At 40.1% G+C, this 12,500-nt stretch overlaps 1 protein-coding gene across 2 annotated transcripts in view; it reads right to left on the bottom strand.

Moving 5' to 3' along the window:
- nfic (nuclear factor I/C) overlaps window positions 1-12,500 on the bottom strand; it is a 230,892-nt gene that overhangs the window by 152,508 nt on the left and 65,884 nt on the right. For both annotated transcript variants that reach the window (XM_037535935.1, XM_037535936.1), the window contains exon 2: window positions 6,184-6,715. In XM_037535935.1, the coding sequence (XP_037391832.1) occupies window positions 6,184-6,715 (532 nt within the window). The remainder of the gene's footprint in view (window positions 1-6,183; window positions 6,716-12,500) is intronic.

Here is a 12,500-nt window from a genome sequence, read left to right as displayed (position 1 = left end):
TCGCTCTAACCGTGCTGGTAGTTCACCACATCACAGGTTTTTCACAAACACTATCACTCCGCTGAGACGCCGTTGCTAAGCAACGACTCTGACAGCTGTAGGAGACGCTCAAGCCATATAAACGTTTTTACTTCTTACTTTGGACACTGTTAAGATCACATTTGACCGACAGCCGATTTGGTCCGACTCTGGAGATGAGACGACACTAAATTCCCAAACGGTCAGTCGGTCTGTGTGGAGCTGGAGAGCGAACTGCTGGCTGAGCAGCAAGTGGGCGGAGCTCATTACTCTGACGTAGCAACAAGCTGCTGGTTAAGGAGCTATAATCTGGTGAAGGAACTGAACATTAAAACATATTAAACGCGTTCACAGCCCAGTTTATTATCTTCTTACTGTATTTATTTAACTCCCAAGGAAAAAACATCACGGCCGTGACTTGGTTGCAGATCAACACAGCCGTGCTATTATTTCGCGATAACACACGACCTCTCGGGTTCTACTGCTTAAACATCACCCAGAAATATACTGAGAGTCCATGAGGTAGATATCATTTTCTAGCTTGTTATCTTGAGATAATGAGTTAATTATCTTATCATCTCAGGACTACAAAGTTGTTTTAACATAACAAATTAGTTATCTAGTTATCTCAAGATGACAAAGTTGTTTTCTTGAGATAACGAGTTAATTATCTTGTGGTTTCAAGACAACAAAGTAGCTATCTTGAAATCACAAGATAATTAACTTGTTCTCTCCAGAAAATTATAACAAGTGCTTGTGGCCTCTTTGGACTTCCACAGAAATGTAATAACTTGTAATAAAACCCAAGAATGCAATAAAAAGTCTAAAGAGATGCAGTAATTTTTCAATAATAATGAGAAACCGTATCATATGGGGAATAATTACAGTTTTGGCGCAATCATACATAACACTTTACTGCATTATTGGAGTTCATCTTATTTATTCATTATTTATTTATTTTTATTAAAGTTATGTAACACTTGTACGGCCGTTGCCAAAGTTCTCCTACAGTGCTGTCCTGCATTCTGCAAAATGTAGCATATGAACAAAAAACGAGTTACATCATCCTGAAAAAAATGATCGACCAGAAAATGTATAAATTCCCAATAATTCCTGATAATCAATGTTAGTTTAGACATTGTATTACACTATTTAGCCAGTTATTACATTATTATTGGGGTTTATACATGTTTTGGCCAAGTTAAGTGCAAAGTATTACTACATTTCAGAGATTTACTGGAAAATTATTACTTTATTGGGCTCTACAAGAGCGATTATTTTACCAAGGCAAGACTGATCATGCTGAAGACCAGAAAACGACATGCTGTGTACAGTTTTACTGCAAATACTCACCATGCAAGTTTGACATTTTCTGCTGTAAAAGTGTTTTTTCTGGATCTTCGTTCGTGATAGTCAGCACTGCCCTCAGTTTTACAGATCTTACAGGAAATCTCATTTTAGACGATGTAAAAAAAAAAAAAAAAAGTGTTCCCATATTTTTGACTGAGTCGAGCATATCCCTGTAGAGCTCAGAGAGAGCATAAACACTGTAATGACAGTCAATTGCTAACAACATTCATTGCTAATGATGTGAGAGGTGTTGCAGCTCTAATAGCTACTATAAATGCTATGAATCCTTTCTGCTGATACTGATATAATCCTGATACCGTGATGCATCCCTATGTTTAAGAGGTACGCAATATGGCCCTGGTTATTTCTGATGCTGTATGATAGACGTTCACACTCTTAAAGTAAAGTACGCTCTCCCACTAAAGCTTCCTCATCAGCCTGAGAAAAACTTGATTCCAATAGATGAAGAAGGCAACGCTGTGGTGGGGAAAAATTGAGCACTGTTACCACACACTGAGTCACTCCTGCCACACTGAGTACCCCCCACCCCCCCACACGTACAATCCATCATTCTGAAAGAATGAGTACTCGGCTAAAACCATCAACTTTTTGTGACCTGAGCACTCAAACCCACAAAGACCAGCTCAGCTTCTCTCACTCAGTGTGAGAGAGCTGGTGGACGAAATGCTTTCCTTCCCCAAAGGACGATATTAGAGCTGCTCAGTGAGTGAAAAAAATCCCTCAAACAGAAAAACACAGGAAGACACAACGGAAATGAAACAAAACTATGAGTAACTCACTGGAAATCAAACCACTAATTAGAATGCATTTATTTATTTATTGTTTTATTTGACTACAAACATACATACTTAATAATAATAATAATAATAATAATAATTTGCCTTGATTTCCAGCATGTTTTATATATATATATTTGTTGTATTTATCTCTGAGTTGTTTTGAAGCCATAAGACAGGTCAAGTGACACTCGTTCCTCTCTGACCCGGACAAGATCGGTTGATGCAATATTTATTTATTTATCAAAATAATACATTTGTTAAAAAATAAATAATGTTTTATTTCATCCGAGTTGTTCTCTTCTTTTGATTTGCCACTTTCGTACACTCTATTTCTCAGACTTCATCTCAGACTGCCTCAGACTTTGTCTCAGACTCTATTTCAGATCAGAGAGTATAGCAAACTGTGTCTCAGGCTATCTCAGAGTCTAAAATGAAGGGAGACACAGTCTGTCTCAGACTTGGTCTCAGACTGCCTCAGACTTTGTCTCAGACTCAGGTCAGAGTACAGCAAACTGTGTCTCAGGCTATCTGTGTCTCAGGCTGAGGCTATAAAATGTCTCAAACATCAGCGTTTCACACTTTATTTTATTCTCTATTTAGATTTGGTCTCAGACTGCCTCAGACGTTGTCTTAGACTCTATCTCAGACTGTGCACAATCTATGTTAAACTGTGTATTAGACATGGTTTCAGAGTCTGCCTCAAACTGCATCTCAGACTTGGTTTCAGACTTTGTCTAAGACTCAATTTCACAATTTGTCTAAGACTGTGTCTCAGACTTGATCTCAGATCAAGTCTCTTGATCTCAGATCAAGTCTCAGTCAGTATCGCAGACTGTCTCAAACTCGATCTCAGGCCGTCCCTGAGACTGTGTCTCAGGCTGTCTCAGATTCTGCCTCAGACTTGGAGCCTGTCTGAGACTGTATTTCAGACTTTGCCTCAAACTCTATCTTAGGTCGTCTGTGACTGTCCAAGACTGTCTCTGGCTCTATCTTAGAACCTGTCTCAGGCTGTATCTGAGACTCTGCTTCAGACGTGGTTTCAGACTTTATTTCAGACTCAATTTCAAAATTTGTCTCCGACTTTGTCTCAGACTTGATCTCGGCCCAAGCCTCAGTCAGTATTGCAGACCGTGTCTCAGAATGTATCACAGACTCGATCTCTGTGATATGAAACTCTGTATCATATTTTCTTGGACTGAGTCTGTATTCCAGGATTTGTCTCATACTCTATCTTAGGCTGTCCCTGACTGTCCAAGACTGTGTCTCAGGCTCTGTCTCAAGCTTTATCTCATTCTCTGTCTCAGGCTCAAATCTCAGACGGTGTCTCAGCCTCTCCGTCAGGCTCTTTACTAAGCTGCACTGGGACGTCTGCTCATGAGCTGCTTCCCAGCACGGCTGCTAACTGCCAGCCTACACCCTTTTATACAGCACTGTAAATTTTAACACATCTCCCAGGCTGCCAGAGCAACCTACGCTCATTTAAAATGATTTACCGCATTAGGACTTGGCTCTGCTTAATTCTCTCCACCTCTTTCTTTCTCCTCGGTCTCTCTCCCTCTTCCTCTCTTTCTCTTTCTGCCATTAAAGCTGGCTCTCTCCTGCTCTGCTGTCTGTAGTTCTAGCAGTTCAGCTCCTCTTAAAAAGGTCATGCAGGCCCAGGCTAAGAGCACAGCTAAACACCCGGAGCGTGTAAGGAAGGAGATGACTCAGCGGGTTTTATTTCTCAGAAGGGCGAACCAGAGCATCCTCTGTGATTTGCACAGAAGCGTTAAACACATGTCCGTCTACCAACTGCCATTCAGCGTACCTGGGATTCTCCGCACTCCGCAGCGGTGGTTCCAAGTACTGTATTTTTACACACCAGCAACGAGACACTTCTCAGAATGCCTTTTCCTTATTTTGCATCTTGCACGGTGACCGTTGCTTAAAAAAGCCATCACTCAAAACAAAGGCTACGTTCATATGACAAAGTTGAAGTGGAACAAATTCGATTTTTTGCCTAAATGTGGAACAAATCAGATTTTTTTTGTTTACATCAAAGTCACAATTCAGTATTACTACAAAAGGGGTGGAAGACTAGGACCATTCCTGAGGCCTGAATAGACAGGGATTGCACCTTTATATGTGATTCCTGAGCTCACTGACAGATTAGTCCATGCTTCGTTATTAAATAACAACTACAGACTAGTTTTGTATACGATGCCAACAGCAAACCACGTTGCAATCTTGCTTTCCAGTAATTCCCCTCTCTAAATAATCAGTGGTTTAGCCCGTCTGTAAGAAGAACAAGAGTTTCGTTTTTATTTCAAAAGATGATGCCATCAAAAAATGCAAATCAGGCTTTTTAAAAACAAGCAGGTGAAGCAGAAGGAGGTCCAGTGCCTGCTATGTTTACTAAGGACACTCCATAGCTTCTCTGTAGAGTCTCTATATATATTTTGTCAGAGTAACGTACAAATTAAAACCAGAATACATCCATTATTCCACCACTCATTCTCATGATCTATAGCTGGATTAATGAGCATGTTTGTGGGCTTTGAATGATGTATGTGTCCTACACTAGTTATAGATCAGCAGCAGATAGGTTTGGTTTGACAGCGAAGATGCCAAGCTTTAGAGACACATTTTAAAGAATGGTGTCATGATTTTGTCATGTTTTAATGTTGTGACAGGTTCTGCTAAGTGAGGTGAGGCAAAAGGCTCATGGAGGAAATTTCAGGGGGCCCAAAATACTGCCAGCTCCCCTGTCTGGGTGCCGTAAATCAATACTTTAAAGGCACCAACCAGCCATGTCAATCAAACCAAATTTCAACGTATACATAGTCACTCTTAGGATCCGAAAGCCAATAGGCACGCTCGCTCCAAAATCTAGGCTGTCTACATTGCGTGCCGCATGCATGTTTTTAACATCAGCTTTCCTTAGTAGGCCCAAACCCAATTCACCTCTGGCCCCTAGCCTTATCCCTCCATTTTGAGCGTTCAAGTCCAGGGGTAAGGTGTAATGATTTTTGTTGAGCTAGAGGGTAGGGCGAAGTGTTAGGGCTCCATTACCCTCCAGACAGAGGTTTTTCAGACTCTAAACAGAGTGTTGGGAGAAAAAAAGAAAAAACGGCAAGATGGCTGAGCAAGACACCAAATAAAAAAAAATTCTCTATTAAAAATGATGGCATCCATCGTTTTATCTTAAGTTTAATGTTGTTTCTATGTATTACCTTTTTCTTTATAACAAGTGTAAATAATCGCATCGCTACTAGTATGTCGATGTCTAGCTGGCTAGCTAAATTTCCCATTCCACCTTAAATGGTGCAGCAGTTACATTCTGGCACCTCGAGCATCAGTACTGCTACCATTTAAGGTGGAACAGGAAAATTCCATCAAGAAGCTGGCGAATAGCTGGCTTCAGTTTCAGATCACTGAAGAATTATGTATGTAGGGGTGTGATAATGAATAATAATGAATAATGCCTTGAAGGCGTATGATGCCCTAGATGTAACTAAAGCCCAGCAGTGAGGAGCTGAACTTTCCCCTCCTCTGCTGTCACTGCAGACGGGCAGGGTCGCCCACAGAGCAGCGCCAGTAGCTGTTAATGAAGTGACGCTCTTTTTATTTGAGGCTCCCATCTCTAAAGGATCACTAACCCATATAACTCAGTTCCAAGGGGCAAGACGACACAAGGGGTAGGAGTAAACATAAAAATGGAATTGGGCATTAATCTCAAGTCTGTTGTGGTCAGTAAATATATCCACTTCTATCAACACTCATTTCTGGTTTAAGCCATTCTCTTTGTAATTTAAATAGAAGGTATCGCCCGGGAATCAGTATTTAAGTAAAGGTGTCGGACCTGAGAGGTAACAATATTGAAAATTGCTCTAATAATAACATATATGAGTCACTTCCAAAGCAAAACCTAAACCACCAAAGTAGAAAGATTGGATCAAATAATCAAAACCGAGAGACAATGCAGCCAAAAACTCGCACAGTGGCCAGCTGGGCCGAGGCTATGATGCTAACTCACCTCTCTCCTGCACGAAGTAGGCCAGGTACAGGTCCAGCTCTTTGACGGAAACGCTGATGTGGTGCGGCTGCACGCACAGGATGTGGTTGGAGCACTGGCCTCCTTTCACCAGCCGCTCGCCGTCCGTGCTCTCCAGGGGAATGCCCTTGAAGAGGATGACCATCACCAGGTCCAGCCTCCACACTTTGTCCGCCTGCCTGAGGCAGTCGATCCGCCTCATCTTGCCTTTCTGGTCCGGATTGGACAGGACGCAGCATGGCGGCTTCTTGCCCGTAATGGACAGCACAAAGTCCTCGCGGCACTCGGGCCGGATGTCCTTCCGAAGTTTGGCCAAGAGGCGCGAGGCCCATTTCTGCTTGACCTCGGGCTTCTCACCCAGCAGCTCGTCCTTGACGGCGCGCTCCTCATCCTTGGTCATGCGTTTCTCGTGCTTCTTGAAGTATTTGCGCTTGCGCGCCTGCAGGTTGAACCAGGTGTAGGCGAAGGCGCGGACGTGCGGGAGCAGCGCCTCGATGAACGGATGGAACTCGTCCTGAGGGAAGGGAAGGAAGAGAGAGATGAATTTAGGAGAGAAACATGATCACACGCCCATTAAGCACTGACAAACCCTAACTGGGCAAGCCTGACTGAAGCATAAGGAATTCATAACAAAAATGAGCCAGCGATCCTGAACGATCCTCATCACACACGAAAGGTGGTGAAGCCCTCAGGAGTCAGTTATCGTCAGAAATCAAATGAAGTATTGTGTAAATTCATGCTTATTTTTTCTCACAAGAAGCAGAGATTCTGTTAGGAGTGCAGATTCTAAACTTTTAATGTGTGCCACATTTATGTACACAAGCAGTAGATACATGGCGCAATACTCATTTTAAATTTCTTATACTGATAATAAAACCCTGAGCGTCATCTACTATCTGGGACTTTTTCTTTAAAAAGCTGATGATCACCTTCCACTACACATTTGAAAACATTCGTTTTGCACCTACTCGAGAAAGTGAGAACCAACAGAACCACAATGAGCAACTTTATTGCCATTTTGGTCATTGTATGCCATTCTAAAGCATCTAAACTTGTGGTGGTACTACTTTAAAATAAAGACCACCTTTACAAAGGTTTTATAAACAGTTTTACAATATTTTGTTAACGTTATTAGGCAGGTCATAAACACTTCATTAATAGTCAATAATAAGCAGTTATAACACTTTAATAAATAGGGAAACAGTGAACAGCTGCTATATCTTATAAAAATTAATATGTGATGAAGCTGACAGGTTTAATGCAGACTGATGAAGAAGACAAAGTAAGATCAGTAAATATCAAAATCTGCAGTTTAAACAAGAGTTCACTTGACAGGTTACTGCATTTTACATTTACGGCATTTGGCTGACGCTCTTATCCAGAGCGACTTACAATTTGATGAGTTTATACAGGTAGGAGAAGGCAGTGTTAGGAGTCTTGCCCAAGGACTTTTACTGGTATAGTGTAGGGAGGTTAGCCAAGCAGGGGATTGAACCCCAGTCTACAGTGTAGAAGGCAGAGGTGTTAACCACTACACTAACCAACTATACTGCTGCCCTTTTTATTTGTGTTGTACATGCTTATTAAGGATTTTAAGGTCTTTAAGCCCTAATGAACAACCATAAATAAACTCACTTTAAACCATTCATGAACCATTTATGAAGGTAGTCTTGTTTTAAAGTGGCAGAGTAACTTAATGGCTAATATGAACGAGTTACTGCACGGCTCTGCACTCACACGATGACAAGAATGAGTGTGAAAATATGAACAAAAAAGGTCTAAATTTATTTATTTACTACTTGTGGTGAAAAGACTAGCATAAAGGCTAACTGTGTTACCATTAGCTTCCGTATTAGCTTAGCTTAGCAAACTGGTTACAGAGCAATAATTCCAAAGGCTGCAATCGACACAACAACAAACCGACCCTGGCTTACATTCTGGTGCACTCACACATGAAGCAATAGTGCTTAGTGATTTTATCTTTACCTGGAAGAGTAAAGAGTAAAAGACAACGTCCCGTTGGGCCAACAATGGGCCAAAACCAGGAGGCTGGACCAGCGTGCTACGGAAAAAGGTACTATTCCAGTTTTCTGGTGCTAATGCATGTTTGTGCAGTGGGGAAAAAAGTAGTCCATCACGCTGAAACTACTCAAACACTGTCTGATAAGTCTACTTGCGCGTCTCTAATGATGATAAACCCTTCAGTTACAGTCGTCGCCACACTTAACAACAGTGTGCTTTAAACCGATGGTAATTACTTCTCCCTTGTTCAAACAAGCAAAGAAACGGATTCTAAACTTTCAATCCACACCTTTTCTCATCTACCGCCTCTCTCAGTCTTTGTGGAAAGTTTTGACAGGCTTGCTTTCCATTTCTCAGCATTTTGATATTAAAGCAATGGAAAGAAAGTCAAATGTCAGTAGAGAAAGGTATGTAAATGTAATTAATGATATAATTACATTTAAAGTATTACAAAAACGTTAATTAAATATACAGCGGAACCCTCTGGCCTAGGAGCCAAACAGACCGCATTCACAAGAAATGGAACAAAAAGAAATAATACAGCAAAAATAATTAACACTTGTCAAAACCTTCCTTTCTTTCTTTGGATTAGATCTTGCTGTTCCATCTAGCTTCTTTGGTTTTGAGACTTGGGTGCACTGTTCAAGATTTTACTGTAAAATTACTGTAAATTAGTGGCTAGTAGTTGCATTAATAACAGTAAAATAACAAACAACAACTACATACTGTGACTCCAGTCACCTGGAACACAAGATTACTGTAATGTAGATGTACATTTACAGTAATAAGCTGCACTTAAATATTGTAACCTCATTATTTTTACACAACTGAAAAATTAATGCAACTTGCTAGACTCAAATTTACTATAAACTTACATCTGATAAAAGACAGTTCATTTGACCAGGTCTATAAAGATCTACACTTTTTATTTAGAATGAAAGATAAAACATAAATATAAAAAAATCAAGCAGAAAATAAAATAAGCAAAATAAGTACCAAAAATATTATCAATTCATATATTTATACACCATGTTTTGCACTGATATGTTCACAGAAATGCTCAGTTTAACGCTACTTATAATTTTTTAACCACGACCAAAAACTCTCATCTGGCAACTCCAATAAATAACAGAATATTTTGTGAAAAGCTACACCAAAACTCTCCATTACTGTCATATCCCACAATGCTGTGTGGTACAGCTCCACATCAACAGTACAGTAATTTGGCATTAGTTGATTTAACAACAAAATGATGAGAACAGTATTTTACTGCAAACGATATGGCAAAAACATCACGATATTTAAAAATGATACATAATATCTACAATAGAATGATACTGAGCTTTTCTGTGACTTGCAAACAAGAAATACAGTGAATTTTTAAAATGATTTAAGCATTAACAGAAGGAAAAATCAAAGAACTAATCGGATAAATTCAGATGATGTCATAACGTGGAGACACCTAATCAGCTACTAGGCAGTTTATTGTCGTTTACAGGCTCTTTTTAGTTGGTCTGAATGAGGCTTTGTATGATCCACGCGACTGTTCAGTGCCCTAGAATGACCAACCACACTCACTATGTACAGTCGTATGCAAATGTTTATGCATTTTGGGTCAAATTACATCACTGCTGTCGGAACAAAACCTCATGTCTCCATTTTTATTGTTTTTTCAGTTTTTGGGATAATTTGAAAAGGACGGTTCCCCTTTACATCGGGTGTAAATTTCATGAAGAATGGGCCAAAAGAGACGGCCCAAAATGACTTGGACAAACATCTGGTTCCCTTGACTTACATTAAAAGTAAAGCAGGTTTTTTCCTTCTCCTGAAAAATGAACACTGACATATATATATGCACCATATAATGCATATCGTCTGCAAAGGTCCACGTCGAAAATCGACAAAATGTAGTAGGATGGGGGTGCTCAAACTTTTGCATATGACTGTACTTGACTGTACTGTAAAAGAGCATCACTATTCGCTTACACCTTGCCATACTGCCCACCCTTTCTGAGAACGCTACCATGCTCAACCAAACACAGCGTTTTATCGTATGGAATGGAATCTACCACTCGCTGTTCAGCCCTTCGGTGGCATTAAACCTCTACAGAGAGCATAAAGCTCACACCGAACACAGCAACACAGCATCCTCACTGAGCGACACATGGACCCACGGTGACAGATTAACGGCTGGCAGGTGTCCAGAGGCCTACAGCTCCAACAGTCAAAATACAGACAGAAGAATTACCCCCAGACCACAGTGGACATTCCACACATTACACACTTCAGCCATCATTCACCAGGAAACACTGACATATGCAGTCATTATGGTTTAAATTGAACATAATCATATAGCCATAATAATTGGACATAATCATCCAGACAACATAAGCTCATCTGTGCTCTTATACACTGTATTAGGGATGTGTATGTGTACTCGATTACTCGGTGAACCGATCCAAGAGAAGCATTAATATATTACACACTGTGCCACGACTAAACGGGAGTGCCTTAACGTGAGCACGTTGTATGAACGTGTTGTTTAAGACGGGACTGAGAAGGCAGAGACAGTGTGGATGTAACTAGGCTAACTGCTCCAGGTGCCATTAGCTGGAACTAAAAACAATGAAAACGGTACTTTTCTGTTTTAAAGTTATCTCGGCAAACTATCATGCAGGCACGTCATCCACTGAGGATGGAAAACATCATGTAGAAGTCCAGGAGTCGCCATCTACCTCTGTACCAGTCAGCTTAGAGTTAGCATTAGCTCATCTAAAGGGGCAGCTTCTAGTATTGATTCAAAAATAAGGACCTGAGTTTGATTCCGAGTAACTACTATAATTTATTCAGTATTTACTAAGATTTATTCAGCATCTACTGTTTCAGTAACTAGTATAAATGAATTAATATCTAACATGAATTATCCAGTAACCACTATGAATTATTCAGTAACCACTATGAATTATTCAGTAACTACTATGAATTATTCAGTAACTACTATGAATTATTCAGTATTTACTATGAATTATTCAGCATCTACTGAGAATTATTCTATAACTACTACAAATTATTCAGTATTTATTATAAATTATTCAGTAACTACTATGAATTATTCAGTATTTACTATGAATTATTCACTAACTACTATGAATTATTCAGCATCTACTGTTTCAGTAACTAGTATAAATTAATTAATATCTAACATGAATTACCCAGTAACTACTGAGAATTATTCTGTAACTACTACAAATTATTCAGTATCTACTATGAAACTAAGGTGTAGGTTCTGTAGTTATGAGAGTAAGGAACTGAAATGTGGACCCACATTCAGACCCTCGGGGTGTATTGAGTCGATTACTGAGAGCACTTCTTAACTTTTGAAAAAGATGAAATCCTAACTGTTCCTCCACCGAACTTTGGAAGCAGCAGCTTTTTTGGGTGAACACTGCAGAGCTCTTCCGCGGATGTTGTCGAACGGACACACGCTTCTCTGTGCACAGGAGGCTTTTCAGTAAAACATCACAAAGCCACAGAACTTCATTGGCCCAGCGCAAGCACAGCCAGTCATCATTTATCCAATTATGTTTTGTTGACTATTTTCCCTCTTAGTGGTAACTTTCAACAACAATACACATCTGTGTGCCTCCCAGGCTGCTGGCGACCACAGTGCCCTAACTGTTTAGAGCGTGTTCATTCTGCAGCCTTTCGTTTGGTCTTGATAATCACTTCCATGCTTTTGCATTGCTACAGACCGTATGCCAGCGCTGGGCTTGCAGCGCAAAACAGTGATAAAAAAACAAAAAAAAACAAAAGCAGTTGTGCACGGTGCAAAGATGCAAATGTAGCCTGTGTGTGTTTGTATTTGTGCATGCATGTGTGGCTAACGCAGCCTGTGTGTACATAACAGTCATAACAAGAGCCGAGCTATGAGTAGAGCAGAACCTCTAAAAAAGCACACCTATTGTTATGGTTTTTATTGAATGGGTGGGGTTTGCATCTGATATGAAAATTCTGAGGCTGATGCATATTTTAAGGTAGCTGATCATAAAACTTCATACTGGCTGATATAATTTCACTTTTATATCGCTGCTGTCGGAAGAAAACCTTGTATCTCCAAAATAGTAACTTTACAAGAGAAGGAAAAAACCTTTCCATCCATTCATCACGAAATTTACACACAATATACAGAGCAAGATAAACGCAATAAGGGGAGAGAGACACGGATACAGTGAGAGACAGAGACAAGGACAGAGAGAGAGTGAATGAACAAGAGACAG

Source organism: Pygocentrus nattereri, chromosome 28 (genome assembly GCF_015220715.1).
Source record: "Pygocentrus nattereri isolate fPygNat1 chromosome 28, fPygNat1.pri, whole genome shotgun sequence".
Lineage (NCBI taxonomy): Eukaryota > Metazoa > Chordata > Actinopteri > Characiformes > Serrasalmidae > Pygocentrus > Pygocentrus nattereri.
Note: the sequence above shows the minus strand (reverse complement) of the source record. Positions and strands in the feature narration are given on the sequence as shown.